Below are 27,714 nucleotides of genomic sequence, written 5' to 3' on the forward strand. Positions count from 1 at the left end.
CGCTGCCTCCTGCCGCGGCTGCACCGGGGCTTGCGACTCAATCAAACGCTGCTGACAGAAGCAGAGTTCAAGGAATGGGGAGGGGGTTATGGGCTCGTGGCTTCGTGGTCGTGTTTCTGCTGCTGCGTAGGGCTTTGGGGGGCTGGGGGGCTGCTCATCACCAGGCAGGTGCTGGGCTTTCCTGAATGTATACCAGAGAGATAGACCAGAGTCTATCCAGAGGGATGCAGAGCTAATGGTAGGTGTGTGTTAATTGCTTCAGAAAACTTCAGAGCATTATCTCGGTGACTCAAGGCATAGGAGTGGGCAGCCCGTGCATTTACACACCCCTGCATGGTGTGCACCAGGCAGGGCAGAGCTTCCATGCAGCTGATAGGATATTTGTAACCCTGCTTGCTTCTAACCCCCGTGTAGGCCAAAATTTCTTTCCCAATTTTTGTCCCTTCTGGCTGGATTTGAGTCACCAAAGAAAGTGAAACTGGATCTGTATCATCCCACGTTATGGAGGTGGATGTTTCCAGAAAGTGTTTTCCTTCCTGCAAAACTGAGGTGACAGAAGTGCTCTGTGATGTTGCATGGGTGAAGGAAGGGAGAGGCAAATAGGGCCAACAGCATAGTAGGAAGAAAACAAGAATGGAGCTATAGTAGATGTGATACATTGTTTGGAAAGTGGTTTGTTTGTTTTTCTTCCAGTTTTGGTGATGCATGTGTTTTTTGCTTGTTCACCCTGTTGGGGAGAGAGACAGATGTAAAAAGGATTCCTGTAAGCTACTAATTCATATTCTAACAGATGTGGGCTTAAAAAAGGGAGGAGGATCCACATATTGAGCTAATTTGCAAAAGCATTTTACTAGAAGAATTAAACGTAGGTTTGTGAAATTGTCAGAAGATGGTTAAGCAGAGGTAGATTAAAATAATGATGGTGAAGGTAGGCTGTGTTCTTGTGTCTGGGACTGGAGACCCTTTCATCATGGATACCTCAAATCACTAAGTAAAAGTACTCTGTGCTGAAGAGGCTAGTGAGTGCACGTGTTAAATTTAAGGTGAGATGCTTGTCACACTGGCATGTTCCATCACTTACTGGACATGCAGTACTGGTTGAGTTTCATAGGGTTTTTTCTCGATTGTACCAGACTGTGACTTATATCATGCAAGTCCTTTGCCTAAAAGAGACTGTGATATGTTACCATGTTTTTTGTGTGCTTCTGCTGGCCACAACTGATGCAGTTCCTGAATATTGTCAGTATCTTTTGTGTGGCTTTTGCTGTTGTTTTTTTTTTAATACATCATCTTTAGCCCCCTTCCTTCAACTGTGAGGAGCTTGGAGACCTCATTTGTAAGTGAGCCCAGGCTGCAGCTCAGCTGTATCTGATCCCTGGCTCTGCCCATTGTTTACAGCTGGGCCATACCTAACAAAGACATTTAAATTCTCATTTGAAAAATTGAATGCTGCCTCACTATGGAGTTACTCCTAATACCATGACAATGATGGTGAGGCCAGGGTTTTGTTTTTTAAAAAGGGAATGAAGTGAATTTAAGCTTCTTTTTTTCCATTTCCAGTTTCCTTGTTATAAAAGTTTATACCCCTCAATTAAGATGCAGCAAACTAGGTATAGTGAAAGTATGATACTTTCAACACTTGCACTTTTAAGAATAAGGCTGCTTTTAAAATGTAATTGCTTAAGATTATACATGTATTTCACATGCTTAGAATTATGAGGTGATTCCAAGCTAGCGAGTTTGAATTTCTGAATATTAAATCCTCTTTTAATAACGTGTTCTTACTACAACACTTAAAATGCTTGGCAACCAACAAAAGCCTCATCCAACAGGGGTGTACTACATCTATTTAAAGATATAAAGGAGTTGCCTTCTGGATTCTATTCAATGATCTATAAGGGGCTTGACCTCTCCTTTAGTTCTTTTCATATTGCTATTACGTTTCCCATGAATGATTTCCCTCCCCCTCAGTCCTTTAACTTTTCTAATTTTGTGAAAGAAACCAAGGAGGATTGGCAGCTGGGGACTAGCTGAAAATCTTAAGCCACTTTATTTAGCACAAATTTGGTGCAGGAACAGGAATGGGACTCTCCAGCAGTAGAGTTTAGAGCAGGAAAAACAGAAGATTATTTATGATTGTCTTGTGGTTTGGGGCGAAGAGTAATTTTCTGTCTCACTGAATCTCAGTGCTCAAGCTTTTCAGGAGACCTGAATATCTACTTTTCCACTGATTAAAATCTTAGCACTTCTGTGAATTACCTAGAAGGAAGGAAGTACCTTGTGAGGCCACCATGACAGGGGTGGAAGAGTGTTGGGTTTGGTTTATCGTATCTATTAGTACAGTTAGAAGAAGTAGGCAGGCTTCATCAGGCCAGAAGCAGAAAATACCAAAATATGTTTGGAGCAGCTGATCTTAACCATTAAATGTCTGTGTAGTGACAAAACTCTGGGTAGGACTTACCTTGGACTCTTTACAGGGCTGGTCCATTTTTTTTGGGGTGGAATAGCACCTTTCATGCTTTAGGTTATTGGCACAGCCCTGTAACAGAAAAGAAGCAGTGCAACAGGGTACTGCTGCACAACTTCACAGAATAAGCACATGCTTATGTGCAGTTTTGAATGGGGATAGAAATAACCAGATTCAAGTGCTTTCCCAAATGGGAATCCTCTTGTTCTCCTTGTGTTTGGTTCCTTGAGCCCTGTGCAGAGCCGAGGCTGCAGCACTGCCAGGCACAGCTGCTGCTGCCAGCCAGGGCATCTCCAGCTCCAGCACCCCCACCAGCCTGGTTCCCCACCCCTGGGGAGTATTTTGGATTTGCAGCTTTGCTCCTGTATGTGAAACTTCTTTCACACACTTTTCTGTTAAGCTTTTTAAGATTCACTAAGCTGCTTGCTTTGTAGAGAAAAAGGGAGAATACTCTTTGGATCATGTTTTATTTTGAATATGGTTGCTGGTTTGCAGGGACTAATCTTTTTGGAGGGCAGTGTGAGGCAGAGTAGACAGTGTATTTTCTGTGTTCCTATACATAACAGCAAAAAAACCTCCACCCTGAACCTGTTTTTCTCTTCCTACTGATATGATCCATTTGTGTTCTAAAATGATGAAACCAGCAGACTTCTGGAGAGCACTTTTAAATTTTAATAGAAAGCTCTCCATTTAAAGGACAGCTGTTTGGTTTGTAATAAAAAACAATCAAATTTCAATCCCCTATTCATAAACCTACAAGCCTCCTTGTGTTCAGGAGTCTGTGTGCTGACTTGCTGCTTGATAGAAAGCTAGAACTGCCCTTGCAAATTCTTGGTTTGTTTTTCTTCTCTCCCACCCCCCACCCCCCTCCCCGGGCAACACTGCATAATAGAGAGAAACTCCACAGAAAGAAATGGGAAAAGACCTCCTACTGAGGAGTGCTACTTAAGATACAGATCATTGGCATTTACCAGCCATATAAAAACAATATTTTCCCAAACCCTCTGAGTCCTGCTCCACAGTTTATACAGCATAAAGTTGCAGAAGCCAAAGTTTTGGTGCTGCACAACCAAGCAACTTTTTTTTTTTCTTTTTTAATGCACTTGACTTATTTTAGTAAATCTCAGACTTAATCTTTAATTCCAAATCAAGTATTTTATCAGTGCCCTAATGAAGCTCTTCAGATCTATTATGAAATCCTGGATGCAAGTTCTCACACAGAAGAAGGAATCTCAGCTAATATATTTAATACTTTAAATAATCTGCTTTCTGGTACATCCATCACACTGCAGATTTGGTGATAATTCCAAAGGCCATAGCTGAAGTCAGAACAAACTGTTTGCATTTTATTGAGTTTAATTTTTTTATCTTAAGAAAAAAATGAGAAATCAGGATACAGCAAAGAATGAAACAAATATCAGTACATTTTTAATAATTTATTAAAAAAAAATCAAGACTAGCTGCTTTTAAAAATTGTGTTAATCACTGACTTATGATAAACTTAAGAAAATATAAAGTCAAGCATGGTAAATGCTAAATAAACATGTATTTAGAGGAAGCAATTCTACATTAATTCGTAAAAGCAGTAATTTATTATTACAAAAATACTTTAATAGTTGAGCAATATTGGTAAATGAAGCAGTTGTGTTCTTAGCTGGTTCCTTAAGCATGTGTGAGAAAACATCTAATGTTTAGGAGGTAGTTTCCCCACAGATCAAAAAAGGAATTACAGAATTCCCAAGATCAAAATAAAACTAATTCAAGTAAGTTGCTTTATGGGAGTCCTGAGTCAAAGGAAACATCTGGTCCTGCGCCTTCGTAGCAGGACATATGGTACATGCTGCAGAGATACCATCCGTGAGAGGCCAGGAGTATGGCTGGAAAAGCAGAATTAGCTTTGCTACCTGAAAAGGGCATCTCATTTAAACAGGAGTTTAAAAAATGTGTATTGGTGAGAAAGGTCCTTTCTTTCCTTAAAACAGCTGGGGTTGGGAGGATTACTGAACAAGAAGAATTTGCTCCAGCTGCTTTGATTTTTCTCATAATGGAAAACTTTTAAAGCAGATGATACTGTTTTCAGAATAATGGTCTAAAAAGCCTTTTATATGCATAATGGTAGGAAAGCATCAACGTTGTAGCTTTGTCCAGTCATTATTTTTTCTTTCCAGTGTGAATTTGCATCGTCAAGAAAAGCACTGCAAAAATAAGTTTCCAGTCTTGAGTCCTGCAGGTAGTGCACCAAAGAAATCCTTGTGATCTTGAAGAGAAATACCTAAAATACAGTTAAACAAATCTACCTCTCCTTCCAAGAGCTTTTTTGCACAATGGTTTAGGAATTGCTATGCGGGTGTGGGGAGATCACACAAGGGTGTGTGGTTTTTTTTTTTTTTTTCCCTCCTCTACACAGGAGAATATTCAAAAGCACTTTTTGTTGTTTGGTGAATAACCGTATTAAAAGGGGAGGAAGAGATGTTATCTGTCAGACCCTTTTAGTGTCATAGTACCTAACTTTGTATAGCCCCTACAGAAGACTGCCAGGGATGCTTTTTTGGATCCTCTTGGATTCAAAAGCACTTTTTGTTGTTTGGTGAATAACCGTATTAAAAGGGGAGGAAGAGATGTTATCTGTCAGACCCTTTTAGTGTCATAGTACCTAACTTTGTATAGCCCCTACAGAAGACTGCCAGGGATGCTTTTTTGGATCCTCTTGGAGTGCGGCTTTTCTTTTCAAGCCTCTGCGTAATGGACTCTTAATCCCCTGTATGCTTCCTGCCCCGGCAGAGATGTCTTTAGCCCAGCATTTGTTTTGTTTACCCTTGTTTTTTGTGGTGTTTTTTTTTAAACTTAAAGTCTTGCAAGGCAAGACCCAGAATCTGCGAAAGACCTATGAGATATTTGTGAAACGGGCCATGACTGCTTATAATTTGTAGGAATAATTACAGCATGTAAGGAAGTCTGCATTTATTAGCAGCAGTGATGAAGCATGTTGTTAAGCACACAGTGTGTCACCAAAGCAGCAGGCTGCCGGGAGCCCAGAATGGCTTTCATTGTTAATTTGGAGCAGAAACAGTGAAGCATATCCTGAGAAGGATGCTAATGAAGGGACTGCCAGTAGTAAAATCCTAGTGACCTTTGTGCTTTGTGCTAATTTCTATTCCCCCTCCCCTCCCCCTTCTCCTTTCCCCCTGAGCTCCTATCTGGCCAGTTAGCCCATGAATTTTTGAGGTACAGTAGGAGTGTTGTCCATGCCAGGGTGAGCTCCACGTGCCTCCCCCACTTCCACTCAAATCACAGCAGATTAAAGAGGCTTTTGTTGAAATATAACAGGCAGACACATAGAGGCAGGGTTCAAATTAACTGATTATAAATCACTAGTTAGTCTGAGAAGCCAAATCTACAGCTGGCTAATGATTTGAAATTACTAGCCAATTGTTAAATTAATCCCCTGTTTTAAAGCAACTGGGAAATGTTTGACAGCTGCAAAGAAATAAATATTTGCGTGTTTTCTGTAGGACCTGTACTCTGTAGGGCTTGTTCAGGCTTTATCTGCTGAGAGGCAAAGGAGAGGTGACACAGGAGCTGTGACACAGGAGGAAATTAGTTTGGTTTTTAGGATGGGTCCATTTTACTTATGGCTTCCAGCTCCTGCCTTGAGAGTTGAACTTTAGGTTCTCAAGCACCTTGGCAGGAGGAGTCAGGAGTTGATGGTTCCCTATTGCAGTTTTTCTGTTCTTGCTCTGTTGCCTGCCTGTCACCAAAAGTATTTTTAAATTCCTGGGTTAGCCAGATTGAAGAAGTTTAAGTGCTTGTTTCACAGTTGTCACGAAAGAGTGAGCAGAGGGTTTCTGCATCCAGGACTGAGGTCTGGAGCTGTGAGACAATAAGTTTTTACCCTTTTTTGCAGATTGAAGCTTATTGCTTTGCCCAGAGGGAGCAGTAGGTTTTGTAAGTCTCCACTGGTCAGCACTGCCTTATTCTTGTGATAGAAATGTCACCCATTTTATCCAGAATAGTGAACTAGAAGGAAGAGGGGTGAGGAGCATCACACAGCACCCACAAACCCTGCCCTGCTGCTGCCCTAATGCAATGATTACTTTCCTTTACAGGGACTGTGAAGGTGAAGAGCTCTAATATACAAGTGGGCGACCTCATCATTGTTGAAAAGGTTAGCCTTTATATGGATCTTTTCTTTGTATTTTTTTTGCAAGACCATAGAAAATGAGATAATTTGAAGTCACATTTGTTTTATGATAGGCTCAGAATATCAAGTGTTGAACACTAGTTATAATATTAAATCACTTTGGGGGGGTTTCTACTCCCTCCCCCCTTTTCACACACTCTGTGTAAGCAGTTATTTCCTCTAAAACTATTAGTCTAAAAATATTCCATATAAAAGAAAAAAGGTAGTGGTAGGCTCCAGGTACATGCTTTCTTCTAGCATGGGACTTCTTCAAAGGAAATCAGCATTAGTTTAAAATTTCTTCATACTTCTAGAATTACTCAGTAGCTCTTTTGTAAGCCTAGCTGCTGGTGGGTCTGGTCAGTGGGAGCTGGCACCAGTTATTATTCTGCACTTGGAATTCTGCAGGGAAGCGAGTTTAGGATTCAAAGCAAACTGAATACCAAGCTTCAGTTTGACAAAGAAATGCTCTTTCTCCCCCATAGCCCCTTGGCCTGTCACGGTGGGGCTGTGGAAGGCTGCACACGCGTGCAGGGCTGTATGCACAATAATGGCCTTTCTTCTCCTCACAGAACCAGCGGGTCCCTGCTGACATGATCTTCCTGAGGACGTCGGAGAAGAATGGTAAACATCTGGAACCAATTGTCAAAATAGCCATTAACCTTTCACTGGTTGTTTAGAGAAAATTATCTTTTGGAAATGTGAAAGAAATAGATAACAGTAAAATTTTAGAGAGGCAGAGAACTCAAATGCTTTTATGGACCACCTCTCTTCAGGATGTTATACTCTGTTTTTGTTTGCTAATCAAAGAATGTAGGTAGTTGAATCTGGGGTAATTTAGTCAGATTGCGCAATGGTTTGCATTATACATGTAAATAATTTTACTTGCCATTCAGGTTTGTTTTGTTAAGTGTGGGATAAGGGCATGTTTGATCAGAAGCATTAAAAAACATAAAGACAATGAGAACATTTAAAATGTCTTAGAAACACAGTGAAGACTCTGTATTCTGGACTAGTGGAAGGAGATGAATGTGTGATGCAAGAATATAATTCTTACGTTATTAACAAATGTTACTTGAAATCAGATGCTGTTTCCAAAGATAGAATGGTGCTAGATGAGCTATAGGTGTGCCTAAGACAGATTTGGAAAGAGCACTGACTGGTGTTGAATGTCCGCAGGGTCTTGTTTCCTTCGCACGGACCAGCTGGATGGTGAGACAGACTGGAAATTGCGGCTGCCTGTTACCTGTACTCAGAGACTTCCAACTGCCTCTGTAAGCTGCCTTCATTCAAAATATTCTCCTTGGTAAACACATGTTATCTGCTCTACGTGAAAAACATTAAGCTGCTTCAGCTGATGGGCTGTTCTGAGAAAGAGGTTAATGCAGCCTTGTTCTGCACAGGGCTCGGTGCACGCTACGGGTTAGCTTTGGCAGCAAAGAATGTAAGGGTAGGCCAGCTCTTCCCAAGCTCCAGGCAGGCTTTCAGGTAGGGAGAAGCTTTGCTGTCACTGCAAGGCTATGCAGGTAGGTGCTGGGGTTGGCAGCTAGAGAATGACCCTGCAGCAGGAGGTGCCTTATGGTAGGATGTTCCTCTTTTCTTTTTCCTCTCGTGAGACCACTGCAGTAACCAACTTATTGCAGATTAGGTCTCGTTGCAGGATAGGCACCGTTGTTGATGGTACTTCTCAAATGCTCCCTTTTATTCCTTGCATTGCAGTATGTTCAGAGGCTCAATTAATGCATTTTCATGAAATGGCTTCAGAGGCAATTAAGTTTTCAGTCCTTGTCTTTATGAAAGGAGGAATGTCACCATGGAAGCTCCACTGTATGATGTAAAGTGAGCACAGAACCTCCATCAAACATGCTGTTTCCCAAAATCTCTAAAGGAGTTAATGTGGTTTAAGAAAGAAAAAAAAAAAGACAGAAAAAAGGGGGAAATTGAGAATCTAAGTACCTGTTTTATTAATATTCTATCTGTAAAGTGCAAAAAGTTTGTTTATACAAAGGCTTTGAAGCCAGGTACTCTCCATGAAGAGAGTCAGCAGTGAAAACACTGTGCAGAATTGGTGTGTTCTTCTCACCACAGACCTTTTCGTAGTGACACTGGCATCTTTAACTAAATATTGAGGAACAGTGAGTTCTTGGTTACATCGGCAGACTAGTCCAAACCTTCTTTGCTACAAAGTAATAAGTGTCTTAGGCTGTTTCTGTTGTTCAGGCTGAAATTTCTTTTATGGGGCACCAACATCTTAAGTAACTCCCAGGAGTGTCTCGGGTATCAGTTCAAGAAATACTCTTCAGTGAAGCTGATACAACAGTTGTATTTTCTCTTAGACAGTTTGGCTCCACTAAATAATATAATTTAGTAATTATCTTAACTTGATAAGTAACTTTCACTCAAAGCATCTTCTTAGAAACATTTCTACACTATTAATGGAATTGTCTAACTGTGCACTAAAACATCTCTCTCTTCCAGGAGCTGCTGCAAATCCGATCCTATGTATATGCTGAAGAACCTAATATTGATATTCATAATTTCGTGGGGACCTTCACAAGGGTGAGTCTTGCTTGAAATCATATATGTAGTGTTTGCTATGCAAATGTGCTGAATACTACCAGAATGTCTGAGTTTTCCAGGAGAAGTAATGAAGTCTCTCCCGTCATTCCTTGTCTCTCTTTTATTTCCTTTCCCCTTCATAAAATCCATGAGCTAAATCTGAAACAGAAGTTATTGAAGCTTTGACTTGGAGACCGTGTCATAGGCTGTTTGGGATTAGGGACGTCACTCTTTTGGTGCCTGAGAGGGATCATGCTGTCTTGTAACTGTTCTCTGGTGTGTATCAGACTACTTTCCAGGCATTACTGAGCAGTCCAAACAGGTTCTTAGTGAGATCTTACAGTAGCAGGAAACAGGTTATTAATCCACATAAGCCAAGTGAGGGAATATTTTCCTGTAGTCCCTGGAGAGCTGCTGACAAATCCCTTTCTCATTTATGATTCCTAACGGCCTTCAGCAGGCAGAGGTATCTTAATAGATTCACACCACCACCTCCTCCCAGTCCCTTCTGCTCCTCTGGAAACAAAGTTCTTATGTTCTTAGTCCAACCAGAGCTTGATCTGGGTTTATGAAAATCCTTCATCTTCTCAAGAAGCCCACACCAACACTCCCAGCATCCCTCTCCAAACACCTCTGTGTAACTCTGTCATCCACTGGCCTTCTACACCACTGACAGGTTTGTTTGCATGTATGTTTTTTATCCTGTGGTAGGAGGACAGTGACCCTCCAGTGAATGAAAGTTTAAGCATAGAAAACACTCTGTGGGCCAGCACAGTGATTGCATCAGGTAAGATGGAAGCATGTGTACATTTTTTTAAGGGAATATGTTAACAATTTTTAAAGGTCTTTTTGTAATAGACTAATAATCTCCATCAGTTGGAGAAATTAGCAGTTGAAATGAGGTTTCCCACTTGTCCTAACACCTCTGTGGAGCTGAGCTGACATCTAATTGCCTCTTGGACATTCTTAGATGAGAAAGAATTGGAGTGGCCTTTGGGCACTTCTTTAGCATCCAGGACCAGAATAGCACTTAATTGCCCTCCACATTGACATCCTAATCTGTAACAGAAATGGTGTCAAATAGATTCTGGTAACAGAAGCTAAGATGAAAGATTTCCAGGTAAGTGCTTCCATTCAGATAATCTTACATACTTTAAAGAACAACAACAACAAAAAATTTGACATATTTTTGTTTTTATATATATGGTAAGCTCCCAAAGCCTGAGGTTAATCAATGGCCTCTTGTAGAGGCTTGTCGAAATAATTGTGGTTCTGTCCTGTACAGCTACTCACCCCACAGCACCCTTTCCTGGGGGGCTCTGTTACCTTCCTATCCAGGCTTTAATTTTTACCAGCTCTTGAACTGCTGCAGATCCCACACTGCCATGGCTGAGCCTAACACCGGGGGGTCTAACAGTAAAGAATCCTACTGAAATCAGAGGGAAGTGCTCTCCTACCCTCAGCACACTCACAGCCAGTGCCTGCTGAGTGTGCAAGCTATTTATCTGCTGTACCCTCAGCTCTGTGTAGTATACACGTGGGTGCAACATTTTTCCTCAGTAGAGGGCACAGTGCACACTGCTCTGTGTGGTTTCTACTTCAGTGCTGCTTAGAAGCCCCAGGTGGTCTTGGTGTCTGTATCAAGGCATGCAATGAACTCCTCCGTGCCCAGATGAACTTAGTGTTTGAATCCAATCCTCCCTTCTGAATATGAACAAAGTTATTTGTAAATAGACATCTTTGGGTTCAGTTAATAGGAGTAATATTTGCCAATATTTTCATAATTTCAAATTATTTATGCAGTTGAGTCTGTTTTGAATGGCCATAAAACAACAAGAAGCACTTTTTATGCATACCAGGGTGCCTTCAAGCTGTTTCCTAGTCCTGACAGGTTTTTCCCTTCATTTTAACTGACTTGATCAATATAATACTCAGTTTTGTTTCTCCTGTGACAATCATAAATAGCATGTTGTAGGTTAGGAAAAAATGGGGATGTTATTTTTCTTTTTCAGTAGGTAAAATCTGTCAAGTTCTGGTGATGCCATCTCACTGGGGCAGCTTGTAAGACGAAGCAGAGATATGTGGCTATGTCCATCTGCTGTAGCAGGAATGGGTCTGACTCTGCTTGCAGTAGATTTGGAGTAGCTGTGCCATCTGCTGACTTGAATTGTGATGATCTTGCCACCACCTGCCATCTGGCTCCTGTGGTTTGTTGTTGGTTTTGAGGTTTTTTTGTATGGAATGTTTCCCAGCATGTTTTTAGAAACCACCTCTTTTGAATCAGTCTTATTTAAAAATAACTCACTTGCTGCTTTTAAAAAATTTGATCATTAATGGGAGCAGGGGAATAACAGAGTATAAAATAGCAATGTATTTGCAGCAGTGCTTCTTTTTTCAGTGTTATTTTTCTTCATTTTTATAGACGTTAAAAAATTAGAGTTTGGCAATAGCAACATTTAAGCTTTATGGTAGATAGCTTTTTCTTTATGGCTTTTTGCAGTGTCTTTAAGATAAATCCATAGAAAACCAGTAATTTACGGTGCTAAACTGTATGTTTCTGCAAAAAGTAAAGGGAGAACTTTGTGCTCTCAGCTCTTTAGCAACTGTGGGACATGGCATTAAAATACACTGATAGGCTTCCAGCAGCTCCATCTGTTACAGTAAGGTAGGAGTTGGTATTATTTGCTTTTTGGTGGGAACAGCAATTAGGCAAATACAAGTAAGTTGTAGATGTTTAAAATAAGGTAATTCTGTCTTTGAAAGTTGTTGGAATTATTTGGTTTACTCTTGATTGTGGCAACCTTCACCAATTCAGAGCCAAAGCACAAAGCCCTGATTTAATTTTGACACACAATGAAGGACTGTTATCTGGTGTAAGGCAAACTTACCCAAACCTAAGTCAGATTCAAGGTGATAGGAGGAAAACCAAGAAATCCTCTATCCTTAGCAACTTTTATTATTGTGAGGAGAGACAAAGGACATCAAAAGGAGGTCAGGGAAAGTTGAGAGAGCAAAGCAGTTGACTTCTCTTCCCATGCACATTAGTTGATGCAGTCTGTCTTGCTGCCTCAAGTCCAAGCATATGGGCAGTGTGGTTGAAGACCTACTGACTTTTTGTAGGATGTCTTCTGTTCAAAGTCTGTGTTTTCATAGGTTTTATATTTCAGGTACTGGCATTTGTAAATTCTGGTTGCTATTGCTTCTGAATTAACCTGCTGAAAATCCTTTCCAACTGGCAAGTCTGTGGATCCAACAAGTATTTTTATAGAGAAAACAAATGGATGTTGTTTTTCTTTGGCTAATGGTGCTCTGTTTCGTTTAGGTACTGTTGTAGGTGTTGTCCTCTACACTGGAAGGGAATTGCGCAGTGTGATGAATACTTCAAACCCAAGAAGTAAGGTATGGTAAGGAAACAGTCTTATAAATAAAAAGAGGCAGAAATTTATAATGTTTAAAAGAAAATCATTCCAAATCCTATATGTACATGCTATAGAGACAACCTCATAGGAATAATGCCTCATCTTCCAGCCTATGACTTAAGATAGCTACTATAGCAGAACCTCTTTCTCCTTATTTTGATCCGATTGTACATGTGTCTTCTCACTTTTTTAAGATTGGTAAAACCATTGTTTTATATCGTTTTAGTGAGAGAGTCCCAGTTAGACTAGGAAAGCTTATTTTGCTGCATTATTTTACTATAGCAAAGGTAAGACAAGGTGTAGGCATGTTCATATGGTCTGCAAACTTTTGGCAGCATGAGTCCTCTTACACCTCTTCATGTATTGCTTAACTTCCAAAGGATGAAAGCCTTGTTTAATAAGTAGGCATCAATATTGCTTATAAATTGCTTTACACAAAGAAAAGATGTTGAATAGTGGAGAAAGTCTCTTTGGATATAGAAGTTGTGAATGTTACATTGAGCTAACATCGTCTCTTGTGTGTTTGAAATGTCTTTTAGATTGGTCTCTTTGATTTGGAAGTGAATTGTCTTACCAAGATCCTGTTTGGGGCTCTTGTGGTAGTTTCACTTGTCATGGTGGCCCTTCAGCACTTTGCTGGCCGTTGGTATCTTCAGATCATAAGATTTCTTCTTCTGTTCTCAAACATCATTCCCATTAGGTAAGGCAATTAGTAATTCTTCCCAGCAAAATACTGTTTCCTTTGCATCCTCCTCCATGTTTCCAGTATGAACAAGCACATAAACTCTTACCTATTCCTCTTTTGACAAGTAAGCAAATCTAGAAACAGAAAGAAAATTACTGTTTAAACATAATAATCACTTTGCTGCTGCTGAATTTATTTAGCATATTCACCTGTTCACTGACTCTTAACTTGGGCTGTGGATTAGTCATTTAAAGCCCCTTTTCTGAGTGTCAGGGCTCTCTGGTTACTTTTATAAAAGCAGAGCAATAAATGGAAAATGAGATATATTTATACAGCACATAGTGTAATAGGACCCAATTGCCTTGCAGAGGGGACTGAAACTTTAGTATTTAATTACACTGTATTAATTGTTACTTTTGATGTAGGCCTGGGATCTATTTCAGTTCCATTTTTAACACACTGTCTGCACATCAATCAGAACGTGGTCCTTGTCTGTGTCCATCTTCCCCTCAAATTATATCTGTCCTTCTCAACATAATCTTACCACCTTTCTTTGAATTACAAGAACCACTGCAGCAATGCACAGTCCTGCTGCCCCTGTACCACCCAACCACTGACTTTGAATATACTTCTCCCAAAACATCTTCTTTGGCAGCTCAAATTCAGCATGGAACACGTATCCTTTCATTACACTCAGCAGTTCACAATGTTTTTTTCCAAAGTTTAACTGGAGATATTTTTTCTTCTTTTTTTCCCACAGTTTACGAGTGAATCTGGACATGGGGAAGATTGTCTACAGCTGGGTGATCCGCAGAGATTCCAAAATCCCTGGGACTGTGGTTCGGTCCAGCACTATTCCTGAGCAGCTGGGGAGGATATCCTATCTGCTTACAGACAAAACAGGTATCTGTGTAGAAAAGACAGTTTTGAGTCATGGGTTGATGATGTTGTTTGGATTTTGTTACATTTTTGTCCACCCAGAGAGTATAATGTAAGATTTCTTTGGACTAGAAGAAATATGCATTTCCTGTGACTTGGACAATATAATTTAATCATTTTGGAAAAAAAATACTGCCTTTTTTTTGTTCTGAGCACACTGGAAGTAGGATAGGACAGGAATATTATGCTACTTTAAAGAACATTTAAAATGTGTTATTAAGCCAAAAGCTGAGGGTAAAAATAAAATTTAAAGAAACTTTTTAGAGTTGGTTTTCAAAGCCAGATGAAGGTAGTTTACACATGTAGGCAGAAGTGTACCTGTCTGCTGCTGTCCTGACACTTCTAAAGTTGAGCTTGAATTCAGAAGACCTAAGCTGTAGTCAAAAGCTTGGTCTGGCATTAAATTCTGTTCCCGTTGGAGTTGTTTCCAAAAGTTTTCTTTGGTTCCAACAGGATCAGAGTTATGCCTGCAGCTCTTGCTATCATTGACAATGGGTGAATAATCTCATTCCTGTTTACTAGCATGGTAACATGCACCACTACTTCCTGGGAGAACTGGCCCTCAGATTTGATAATACTGTCCTTTTTGCTGGCCTGAGCTTGGTGCAGTGACTGATTCAGCTTAAGGACCAGTTTCCCTTGGATTTGGGGTACAGCAAGGACAAGAATATGTGCTGGAGAATAGGTGTGTTGGTGCCCACCCCATGCCTGGTGCTGCTTCTGTTACAGGAACCCTTACACAGAACGAGATGGTCTTCAAGCGACTTCACCTGGGAACCGTAGCTTATGGCCTGGACTCCATGGATGAAGTGCAGAGCCACATATTCAGCATATACACACAGGTAGAGTTTAATTGCATTATTTAACTCTTTGTTCACAAAACAGTTGCCTGGGTCACAGGGCTAATGGTGAGCTAGGATGGCAAGGATCTGCCTATTAACTGTTGCTTTTCGGAAAAGTCTGAAGGTTGTTGGATTCTTAGCACATAAATATTTTCATGATTGCTTATTACATTTGTAGATTGTTGCACATCCTTCAGTGTTTTACCACTCACAGTGTGTGCAGGGATCTGGAAGTGCATGTGTCTTGTTGAGGTCTGATTGTAAAACAGCATGCTTTTATTTAGATATTCAGCATTTACAGAAACTACAGTGTTTCTTTGTTGGCATATTTGCTCTGGGTAATAATTAGTTGATTAAGTTGCTCTTTGCAGTGCTGTGTATTGGGGCAATAATAAAGGAAGAGGAACGATCAGTACTCAGTAAGCAGGAACAGAGAACAGTGTGCCATTGCTTTAGGCCTGGTGGTTACAAATGTTAAAAGTGGGATTCTTTCAGTAATGCACCAATGATCTTATATGGTGCATAACTGACGTCTGCTTTCAGAACTGTCTACACCTAAAGTAAGCAGAAAAGTCAACATGTAAAGAACAGAACAGGAAAATCCTGTTTTGGGAAGTCTCTCGCATTCTTCTTTTAGTATCACAGCATTAGCCAGCATCTAAGAAGTGTTCATCTCTGTTCTTAGGCTTTCATGTCAATTTTATATGATAACCAGGCAATGCCATCTGATTTATTTGGGTCAGCAAACTATATTCCTTAGCGTGTTACTAAGGACAAGATGCTTATGAATTGAAACTTTATATAAATACATGCACTTCCTTCATAAAACAAGGCATGAGGTTTTAAATGAAGAAGATTACTACTTAGAAAAAGAATAAAAGAGTTGTCAGTGACTTATACTAATTATGTAATCATGAAAGCTTTTTTTTTTTTAGTAACCATTCTCTCAACTACAGCTAGAAGTAACTCTTTTGTGACTTACTGATATTTAGCCTTTATTATTTTTGTAAAATGTGATTTCACAGACACAGGAGGCAGATGTTAGTGATGGGCTACTGCTCCTGTGTCACATGTCAGGCATTTTCATTTCTCAACAGTTGTGATATTGCTTCATTCCTACAGGAACTGCAGAAGCTGTTTTCAAAGTGCCTGTGCTTTTCCTTGGGCATGCACATCTGTTGCAGTGTACTGGGTTTTTCATGTCACAGTGTTTTTACTTTGCTCTAGACATCTTTAGACTGAACTGCTCTTTTTATACTTACCACAAAGTGAAACATGAAGCCAGCATTCTTGTCTGGAAAAAGGCACTATGTACTGTAAATAGGATTTTTATTTTTGGATTTTGTTGATGGTGGTAAAGATGCACAGCAGGTTTCCTTGACCTCGGTGATCTGTTGGCATAGCATTTCCCTGGGCAGACTGTCAGGCTACAGTGTGCTTTTAAATAAGCATATGATGATAATGGATAAATACCTGGTATTTTGAGTAATTATCTTTTTCATTGGTATGTGTCTCAGATGACTGTAAACTCCTCTAGCTATCTCTGTCTTTCCTTCCTCTGCTTTCACAGCCTTCTTAGCATCTTCTTCTCCTGATGTCGAGACTCTTAAATGACTGAACTGTGCTTTAAAGAAAACAACAAAAAAAACCACCCCAGACTTCAGACCTATCTGCCCTAATTTTGTGCTCAATTTCCTGAGAAAACTTGACTACTGGTTAATTATTTGCCGAAGTACTCAATGTTTGTCAAGAACCTCTTGGTGACTGTAACTAGTCCAGTATGGGACTAGTGCTATATGTCAATATAAAGGCCCTTCAGCTGAGGGTTTGCTGTTGTTTGATTTGGTTAAAGCCTGTTGCAACAGTACTGATGAGCAGCAATATTAAATTTTAAGATCTTATGTGACCTAAACAGTAAAGAGTGTAAAAAAGATGTGGAATTACTCTGGTAAAGGACGTGTCTCACAAAAGGTTTATCATTACCAAATGAGATTCCTCATAATGAGAAGCATTTGCTGGCAATGATTAATTTTGAACTGTAGTTCTTATTCTTTGCTCTTATTTTTACCATGTTGTGGCCTTTGACCTGGAAGTGAAACTTTTGTCCTCTTGACACTAAAGGTTAACAGAGCAGGAAACTAGATCACTGTGTCCCCCTTCTTCAACCAGGATAATTTAGTAATTGTGCAATTATCTGAAGACTCCCATTCTGATACTAAAAATAGTATTAAAAAATAATGTAATTAAGATGTTCTAGGTCCATACAAGTCATCTGTTTTCTGTTTTCTGCCATTATGTTCTCTTGCATGGTGAAACCCAATTCACTCTAAATTTTCAGAGCCACTGGTCTTTTGTGGAGCAAAAAGTGCTTCCCTGAGTCTTCTGACTTTGGTCTTTACCAGTTGGCATTCGGTGGAGTTGCAACAAAGGATCTTTTTCTCAGTGCCCTGTTCCAAAAACTCTCATTCCTGGGGATGTAAGTCTGTACAGCTGCTGCAGATACGATCTTCACTGAAGTCAAAACTTGATTTATACTTTTTTTTTTTTCTCTGATAAGACTTTATACTGCTTTCCTTTATTACAAGCAATCCCAGGACCCACCTGCTGTGAAGGGCCTGACCTTAGCCACCAAGGTGCGTAAGACCATGAGCAGCCGCGTGCACGAGGCGGTGAAGGCCATCGCGCTGTGCCACAACGTGACGCCGGTGTACGAGTCCAACGGGGTGACAGACCAGGCTGAAGCTGAGAGGCACTATGAGGACTCCTGCAGGGTGTACCAGGCCTCCAGTCCCGATGAGGTCAGTCTCTGCATGTATAAACATATAAACACGATCTTGCTTGTTGCTGAAAAAAATAAATAAATTGGTTTAAGTACTCTGGTCTAGTGAAGGGGGTAACATTTTAATGCATTTATTGCCCGTGAACAGACCATAAGTGCCCCCTCAGCAGATACAATTCAGCCAGTCTGCCTCTCTGCCTGAAGCTACAGAGTCACTCGTACCTGGCTGTTGTATCAGCCTCTGCATCAGACTTTTGCTCAGGTTTCTGCATACACCTGTTGTCCCGGATATATTTTGTGGTTCAGTGCTGTAAGTCCCTTTGGCCATGTTTGGTAAATTATAGGCAATCTTGTCTTTTTTGAGGGGACAACAGCTTCAACTTGTGGGAGGAGGTTAGAACACTCCCACACGTCAGGTTGTCCCTGATCTGCAAGATGTTCAAACTTCCAGACCAAGTGAAATGTTGTAAATCACACTGGGTAGCACTGCTAGCCCAGGACACATCCCTTTCCATGTGGATGGGACATACCTGGAGCCCAAGTTGAAGTTCTGCACAGTGAGTGAAGTGCACAAGATTTTCTCAAAGGAAAGCTGTGTCCTGCCAATTCTGTGACAGGTCCCAGTCCAGCCAGGGTTAGTGTACCACAGAGTGGTACAGCAGGGAGAAACTTTGCAGCTCTCTAGAGACTCACTGGAATCTTTTGCTGAAGACTTGAGATCAGGTTCAATACAGGACTTAAGATTAAAGTGCTATTTGCCACTCTGCAAAATTTGAAAAATGTAATTAGAGTGTAGTTTCCTCTACAGAGGAGGAACACAATATGATTTAATGTTCTGATTATGCTTCTTGAATACATCTTCTTTAGTGCAACCAAGGTAAACCAATTTGTTTTCTAATAATTTGTACAATGACAATTGCTGAATGCCATTGAAGAGACTAAAGTTTGAAATTTCCCATAAGACTCCTGCTGCCAGTATGAGATCATAGCACCCATTTGACTACATTTGAGGGGTTCTTCTATTTATTGGTCCAAATAAAACAGATTTCCTCTGATAATAAACTTTTCACCTTTGACATCAAAACAGAAGCTGGCTTTCCTCATTATTAGAGGTCAGAAATTGTTTGCATAGAAATAAACATATTCATTTGAAGCCCAGGTGTGTGAGGATCTTGAAATGGTTGCATATATTAATGAAAGACTGGTACACGGTTAGTGCCCACATTTCATGCACATTCAGAATATTCTTTCTAGTGTGTTTTCTTCCCAAGTAGGCAATTAATTAATTTCATGCTTTGTGTTCTTGTCTGTGCTATACAAAAGCTGTATCTTTGCTTTTCCCCCCCCCCTTCTCTTCTGATGTGCCTACAGTTAGAACAAGCACTTACTCCTCCCTGGTCTTGGAGCCAGTGAGCAGTGTGCACGTGTGTCCTCTCCCACCACGTAATTTAGGTTGGTTTCTCCTCTAATATGTTGCTCTTCCCCATAAACACAGCTTTACAGAAATCAGCTGCCTTTGGGTTGAAACAAGTTCTGAATTATTTCCAGATGGTAATTTTTGTGATCTGTATTTAAGTTGTTTTCTTTTTTTCCTAAAGCATTTACTGGCTACTTTTGTACATATCCTCTGTTTATTTATATATGTACTGTGGCATATAGTGAAGTTGGTGATTTTTCTTTTCTATTTTCCCTTTATGCTATTCTGTATTTAAAATATTTATGCAGCAATTTGTCTTGAATACCCAAGGGATTATTGTTTGTTTTACTGTGGCATGATAACGAATCCTCCCAAGATTATTTTTTCCTTTCTTCTGGTGTCTTACAGTGGGTTCAGAAATCAGATGTGCTTTGCTGCACTGAAGAAATCTTTTCTGTAGGTCTTAGATATATGAAAATTGTTTAGACATACTCTGTGTATGTCATACTAGATGGTACAAAATGCAGGATCAGCACAAGTTGAGTCCTTGAGAAGAGAGTAATGCTGTTAAATAACATTCCCTGTAGGGGAATGGCTTTGGACTCCTGTTAAAGGCAGCCTTTGAAATCCTATATCAATAAAATATTGCCATAGCAGGGAAGGTCAGTTTATGAAATGAGTACAAAAACTTGTGTTCTCTTTACTTTAACAGCAAGAGTAATTTCTACCAGTTGGCATAGGATTCATTTCCTGTAACAGAAAGCAGGATTTCCTAAATTTGTTTCCTGTGCACAGTGCCATTTAGAAGTCTTGAAGTATCTTTATTCAGATATCGGTTACAGCCTTGGGGCTCTGCAAGCGTGTCAGTTGTAGCCATACAGTAACTAACAGGGGAAATGAAATAGATATAATCTGATCAGAGATAAGAGTGCCTGAGATTCCTGGGCAAACAGTCTTTAACCCTGACAACCCGCAGCAGCTGCCAGGACATGAAAGGGTGAACTGATCAATTGGTTTCTGCCTGTTGTCTGTCTGCCCAGGCAACCCTAAATGGGACGTTTGTAGAGCAACTTGTGGCACAGAAGGATCAATTTGTCTCTCTAGAATGAAATTTATTAGTCGATACCCACTTCAGTGGTGGCTTGGGTAATTTAATTGTAGGAAAGAGAATATTTTAGAGGATAGTGTACCGAGCTGCTGGAGCTGCTCTGCTTTGTAAAGCTCAGATCTGTATCTGACTTGGCCTGGATGGAGTTACAAGCTCCTGGAGTACAGTCAGGGATGTTACTGATTTCTCCTGATCAGTGAGCATGGGCTCTCTTGAAGGCGTATGAGAAGTTTCAAGCCTGCTGACATCTCTCTTCAAGCTGTAAATATATTTTTGCATCTTGTATGTGTCTCTCATCTTTTTGCCATGACTGAGAGCACCTCTGATTATCTGGTTGCACAATGCAGAGTAAACTCCTGTCCCCCCGGTGGGAAGGTGCTGCCTGTCCAGGGCACCCAGACCCTCCCAGAAAGAGCCATTAGCACTTTTGTTGCCGTTGGTGTTGTCCACCAGTGCTGTGGCACTTCCCAGGGCCTGGCCCATTGTCTTGCCTCTTGAATGGGGATGGTAAATTCAGTGGTTTTAGTACATTTGATAGGAACACTTCAAAAGTATATCACTTACTCTCTCAGTAATTATTCATTAAGTACTACAGAGGCTGGGGAAGTGGCATGTTCAAAGGGGTCAGCCCCACATCTCCAGTGCTGAATGTGATTCACCTGAAGGGCCATTAATGGGTGACAGGACCCACGCCTGCTTGGCAGCACCATGTAAAAGAGGGATGGATCTCTTTGGTTATTCTTTCCCTTCCATTGACAACCCTTTTTGTAGTCTTGGGGCCATCTGAAATTACTGGTGTTGGGCAGTGCAACAGTTAGTTTGAAGTGTGTCATGTGCATGATGTAGCACCTCTGATGTGCTGCTCATCCGTCTTTTTCCTCTGTGCAAGGCTTTTCTTTTGGGAGGTTGAAATGCTTCCTGACATAGGATTTAAGTGAGGTGCTAGAAAGGAAGGAGGGGGGAGATTTCTCTGAAGTAGCAAAGGAGATGATCTAGTGGGCTGAGCTGGGAACAGAGATTTGTATCTTGACATTTGCAGCTTACCAACATGGGCAAATGAGTAGCCAGTGCTGCACACACTGAACATCACGTAACATTGTGCTGTGAAAAATTCTTGATAATTATTTATTTACCAGAGTATTAGAAACCTAAGCCCCATCTCTGCCCTGGGAGAGACTGTTAGGAGGATTATCTAACTGCATGCTCTTAATGCACTAGGGATGGCTTGAAGAAACTATTGAAAAAGATAAGCTTGAAAGAGCCTTTGATTTGTTGTAATCTTTGTGAATAACCCAGCAAAATCTTGCAAACATTAAAACAAATATTGATTCAAATATTTCAAGGCAAAGCCAACTCAACTCTTTTTTTTGTTTTGTTTTATTTTTTAAATCTGGCAATTTAAGACTACTTTATGAAAGGAAAAGTTTATTTTAGGTTGTCTTTTAAGCTTAACTGTGGATGAAAGGGAGCTGAGTTCACAAAAGATTCTCCAGTTACGCCCAACTCTGTCAAATTATTTAGTAAAATTTTGACTCAATGCAAGTATTTATAGATTCCATTTTTATCTGCATCTCCAGGTATGTGATTTTCTGAAATAAATTCCAAGGTATTTGTGGTCAGTTAAAGCAGTAATGGTGGAACCTGAAAGGCACAAGGGATAATTTAACCTTCAAGTCAGCCGGAACCATGTGCCCAGCACTCTCATGCCTTTCAAAATGACACTGTAAAGTACTTCCAGTATTTCGTGTCTCTTTGGAGAAAGTATCCCTCCATCCTTCCTGGAGGCCAGTGATATATGGGCTCATGTCAGCTGCTGCTCCCGTCTGTTACTGTGAAGACAGCTTCTAGAGTTAAACCCCATATCTTAGCAGGCTCAGTCTTAGATGGATGTGTCAGCTGAGTTAGGGATTCTGGGGGAATTGTCAAGGAAGCAAAATAAAGGTGTTGGTCTTCTATCATGATTCCGGCTGTAATTTAGTGAAAGCTTGTAAAGAATTCAGTGTTGTAGGTCCTTAAATACCAGAAGTTGCAATCAAAATGATAGACACCTAAGCTCAGTTAAATGAGTTCTTGTGTGTGCCTTGGAAAACCTGGGGTTTGATTTGGGTTTTTTGGGTTTTTGTTTTTTTTTTAATGTCTGGGGAGAAGAGGTTCTCTGCTAAGAAGTGTCTGTGAGCCAGCCTTCAGCTGTCTTGCTGATCAGTACAGAGGTTGAAAGTTGTTGATGAGTTGTTACTGCCAAACAGTATAGCACGGAGCTGATTGTGTTTGCCTGCTTTCTCAAGATGAATTTTTAATGTGCTCTGCATTTGTGTGTCTGGCTTTGCTGTTGTAATTTCAGGGTGAATGCATCATTTTAAATTATTGGTTTCATAAACAGCAAGCTTGAAAGTAGCACGTTCAACGACTGAGTGTTTGTAGAGCTTACCTGGTGTGCCCGAGCAGAAGTTTGGGCACCCCAGGCCTGTGTGGCAGGTACTTGTACCTGCCCTTCTGCAGGATTGCCCTTCAGGACGTGGCAGTCGAAAGCAGGGAGCTGAGCAGCTCCTGGCGAGAGCATAGGACACTCTAAAGCACCATTAATGACTAATGAACTTCTTTGCACCTCACCCTGCCCTTCTCCTCTCAGGTGGCCCTGGTGCAGTGGACCGAGAGCGTGGGCTTAACGCTGGTGGGCAGAGACCAATCCTCCGTGCAGCTGAGGACACCGGGTGGCCACATCCTGAACTTCACCATCCTCCAGATCTTCCCTTTCACTTACGAGAGCAAGCGCATGGGGATAATCGTTCGGGTACGTGGCTTCGGGTAAACTTAAGTCTTTGTGAATCTCCTGCTAACACAGCGTGAAACGTATATAAAACTTGTGCTCTCTGCTGTGCTGTTCTTCTTGTCAGAGTTTAGAGTCTCTGCTAAGTCAGGCTATAAGATGATTATCTGTTTTAAGCTAATAGCTGGCTTTTCTTTATGATACATCGTTTTCCTTGTGCATATTTGGTGGTAAGTGCTGTAGTGCCTGGGCCATAGTTTGATGATCTTTAGTCCTGTGCTCAAAATAACAGAAGAGCCCAAGCTTCAGACACTTGGGGGTGTGTGTCCCCCACAACTCCTGCTTCCTCTGGCTGCACCTACTCAGGTTTTAATTTGTCCTGTACTCTGGAGTGGGTTTTTGCCATACAGCTCCTCTGCCTGGTTTTGTGCACACCTTGTCAGAACAACATGAGGTTGGGAACAGGTGTCCAGCCAGGCCATCAGTCAGCACTGCCACCAGCTGCCCTGCGCCTCTCTGTCCAAAAGCTCCTGCCCTTGCTGTCATGTACATCCCATGGTAATACAGGCAGAGCTGGAGGGCCTATACAGTGGACTGAGGCTGTGAGTCAACCCAGGTCACAAGCTCTTCACCCCTTGGGGTCAGCCAGGACTAGGAACCTGAGCAGGTTCGTAGGTCCAGCTTACACTGCATCTTCAAAGCAGTTGTGATGATACAACAGAGGGAGAGAGCAGCAAGTGGAAACAAGGGAGGGGATCCTGAACTGATGCCACTACATATAACTTTAGGATATTGTTAGTGGGTTTGTGGAAGTGCTCCTCAGGTCTCTGGCAGGTATTGAAGCTCCTCTCAGACCCTGTGGAAGTACAGCACTGCAGGAGCAGGCACTTGTCACTGCAGGGAACTGTGGAGGATTTTTTTTTAGCTGTTTAACAGAGCCTGCATCCATGCTGAGAACACAGTGTCATAAGCAGGGTTTGAAAATAGCTGAGTTAATGTAAAAGGGTGCATTTGTGCAAGTACCTTTATCAGCAGGAGCAGGTGCTGTGTACGCTAAATACGTGCCCAGCTGAAACTGTCTGCATAGCTTTATGCTTTTATATAAAAATACATTACAAGATCAGACTATCAGAAAAACATTACTTTAAAAAGAAAAAAGAAGAAGAAAACGTGGGTGTTAAAAACAGTTGAGATCAGTTGTCAGCATTATCATTGTTAGTTGTCAAGATACAGTGCTAGAGAAAAAATGTTAGTAAGGCAAACAAACCCAGCTATGGGAAGGCACTTCCATTGGCCTGTGAGGCAAACAGGGTGAAACTGTTTGAATATTTCTTTTGGAGATAATTAAAACATCCTTGTTATTTTTTAGTGAGAGTAGACAGATAATTGGTACCAGGAGTCTAAAACTTGAATATGAAGCCTGTCATCAGAGCAAGACCTGATTTGTATCATTTCATGGGATCTGCAGCTTTGTTATGGAGGGTGGGGAGAATAAGTAAGAGTGGTGGGGTTTGTATTTTTGTTCTTTTTCCTTTTTTTTTGTTATTTTTTTTCTTCTTTTCCTCCCTCTGTTTACTTTGTGGAATAAATGGGTTGCTGCATGTTTATTTTGGGATATTTGGAAATAGGGTGAAAAATATCTTCTGTCTCACGTATTTTAAGTTGCAACAGTAGGAGGAGTAGCCTTTGTTTTTAGTTAGAAGCAGTCAGGATCAGTATTGCACAATGGGCCTCATTGATAGCATATTAATTGGATCTGCTTTGTTGACTGATGGTTGGTAGCTTCACAACTCTCCACTTATCTGGACCCCTAGAAGAGGACAGCCCTTGTCAGAAGCAGCACCATGAAGGGGTGGTGTAGAATGGAACAAAGCAGTGGCTGTATTCAACACTAACAATATTATGCAGAATGTCAGTATTGCTGTTACCAAGGGATTTTATGATCAAGACAAAGCTGAAATATGCATGTATAATTATTTTGCAAACCCATGAAGGACAAGCTGTGTTTAGTGCAGACTGGAAATCCTTAAAGCTCATGCAAAAGGCTGTATTTGTGTTATCCCACCTGAGTATTTTGGACCTGGATCTCCTGCTGCTTAGGGAGCTGCTTCTAAGTTCTGGATCACACACAGTACAGTGGAGGGGGAACAAATTTGTATTTCAAGTTGTTCCAGGCTTTGGAATATTAAAACATGCCCAAGGGCAGGAATGTTAGTTGAAGTGGGCTGATAGGCTGAGTTTGTACAAAGTAATCAGTGTGTTAAATCTGCGAGTACAGAGGTCTGACTGAATGTGTTTAAGGTACACAGTTGTACACAGCCATCAGTGTTCCCAGAAGTATCTGCATGGGATAGCTGCAAAAGCATAGTGCATATCTGTTTAAATACAGCAAGTAAATTCTTCAGATTTTATAGTGAAAATGATGTGAAGACTTCAGGCAACCTTTTCAAGATCTAGAATGAAAATGTTTTATATCAAAGGTATAAGAAGGGGGTAACCACCAAAGCCAGGGTACTTCATTTAATTGGGTTTGTGTGCTCAGCAGAGAAGTGGATGCTCTGAAATGTTCTAATCTAAGTGGAAAGGAGTGATCTTTTTTTCATCTTGGATTTGAAGCTTATTCCTTTTAAATTACCAATTATCTGTATTGTCCCCCTTTAGAAAGAAAAAAGTTTCTATTTTGCATATCTGTATTTAGAGTATTAGTGGTGCCAAAACCAGCAAAACTCCCACTGGTAGTCAGTGGGAGCAACATCAGACCTAGATCCTGACTGTAAATACTGTTAATAAAAGCATTGGCCTGTCTTTGTTGGGATTCTTAGTTGTCTTTTATTTTACAGCCATTGGGCTGCTGCTAAGCCACATTTCTGTATATTCCAAAGTAGTATCTTCAAGCAGGGTTTCAATTTTCATTAAAAAAAAAAATAGAAGGGAAAAAGAGAGTTGATAAATAGGTAGTTGTCAAGTAAAATTTTTTTTTTATTAAACATACATGCATGTATGTGTAAGCAGTCAATTTTGGTTTGATCCATGACTTGCAAGGTGTTTAGCTCTTTAGTGTGACTTACAAAACTGACCTGCTTGATTAAAAAAATAAGAAAGGGCAGGAAAAGTAGTGTGAAGTATCCCAAAGCCAACAGATGCAGTGAGCAGCTGGGGAGGGAGGGAGGAAGAAGCTGCAGAATGAAACTGTACTCCAGATTGTATGGAATAGAATTTAAATGGTAATATTTTCTGCTCAGCTGTGCAGATACTACCCATTCTTATCAACTGCAGTGGGAGCCATTGTGATCGCCTTGCCAGGCTACCTGTGCAATCCAGGAGCAGTGTTTCAGCAAGTGATTTGTGTGTCCAGCCCAGTGATGCTGTTGCTGAAATCCTTGCCAGAGATGCCCCACTCCTTTACTGCTCCTGTCCACTCTGGCTTCTATGAAAAGATGTCCTTCAGCACATAACTTAGTAAATAAAGTAGTAGTTAATACTGAAAACAAGGAGCAGATGTTACCTCGTTTGGGATATTTTTGTAGTATCTGCTTGTTTGCTTGTGATCAACTGTAATTTCTGTAGCTGATTATTGCAATTCTAAGAAGTCTTATTCTACTAAAGCAGCCACTCTTCACCATACTGTTTTCTGACTTTTCTTCTTCTGGAAAGAAGGCCTGTTTGTTTGACCACAATATTTTCCATTCCTCTTGTTCTTTGCGAGTTGTTTCTTTGTGTTTGTTTGGGTTTTTTTTCCCCTTACCCATGTGGAATGATCTTTGTTGTAAAGCAAAGATAGTGCTATTGTCATATCTGGAATTGAAAGAAGCCTTTGAACTGAGGCCAGAATCAGACCATGGTGGAAAAAGATGCCTCTCCAAAACAATATAACTGGCAAATCTCTGTGTAGATTTATAGTGTGATCTTACCATAATATGAGAACGCACTAACCTCCTATTGAACTCGCGAGAGGAAATGACTAATGCAAGGAGATAGCTGATACAGTATTTATATTGGACTAAAAATCTAAACTATCTTAGGCCAGTTCTGCAGCACGGGAAGTGGAGTCTTTATTCAGTTTCCTACAAAGATGTTGTTAGACACTTTTTAATCAAATAATTTAATAGATAAACCTTTACCTTTGACTACTGCCAAAACATTGTGTTTTATTTAAGCAGATTCTAGTTGTTTTGGTAGAGTGACATACATTTTGCTTTGGAGATGTGGAATATATGGGTACTGATATATGAAGGCTGGATATTTGAGGACGTAAAGAATCATGTTTAAGCTTAATTATAAGCATCTTCCTTGTGAGTATCTCTGTGATCCTGACAAAAATGCTCAGTAAAAGAGCTTCATTATCCTTGGCTGCTACTTAGTTTTCATAGCAAAGACACTTACTTCTCTTCATTACATTTTTAGTACCCACATCAGGATACTGCTTTTGGTTGGTTGGTTTTTCGTTACAGATGTAAACTCTGTTTTGCCAGTACCACAATGCATTAGACTTGTACCAACTTACTCAAACTCTTCTTGTATGAGAACTTTCACCACTAGTTTCTGTAATGGC

General features: G+C 40.6%; 1 protein-coding gene across 1 annotated transcript in view; it reads left to right on the forward strand.

Annotated features, from left to right (window-relative positions):
- The window catches only part of ATP9A (ATPase, class II, type 9A), a 55,333-nt gene that overhangs the window by 13,626 nt on the left and 13,993 nt on the right, over positions 1-27,714 (forward strand). Inside the window, exons 5-15 of the mRNA XM_009998760.1 lie at positions 6,574-6,632; positions 7,220-7,271; positions 7,827-7,921; positions 9,126-9,206; positions 9,918-9,993; positions 12,529-12,605; positions 13,165-13,325; positions 14,071-14,213; positions 14,979-15,091; positions 17,677-17,889; positions 23,025-23,186. Of these exons, the coding sequence (XP_009997062.1) occupies positions 6,574-6,632; positions 7,220-7,271; positions 7,827-7,921; positions 9,126-9,206; positions 9,918-9,993; positions 12,529-12,605; positions 13,165-13,325; positions 14,071-14,213; positions 14,979-15,091; positions 17,677-17,889; positions 23,025-23,186 (1,232 nt within the window). The remainder of the gene's footprint in view (positions 1-6,573; positions 6,633-7,219; positions 7,272-7,826; positions 7,922-9,125; positions 9,207-9,917; positions 9,994-12,528; positions 12,606-13,164; positions 13,326-14,070; positions 14,214-14,978; positions 15,092-17,676; positions 17,890-23,024; positions 23,187-27,714) is intronic.

The sequence above is a fragment of the Chaetura pelagica genome, unplaced genomic scaffold (genome assembly GCF_000747805.2).
Source record: "Chaetura pelagica isolate M959 unplaced genomic scaffold, ChaPel_1.0 scaffold275, whole genome shotgun sequence".
In the NCBI taxonomy this organism is placed as follows: Eukaryota; Metazoa; Chordata; class Aves; order Apodiformes; family Apodidae; genus Chaetura; species Chaetura pelagica.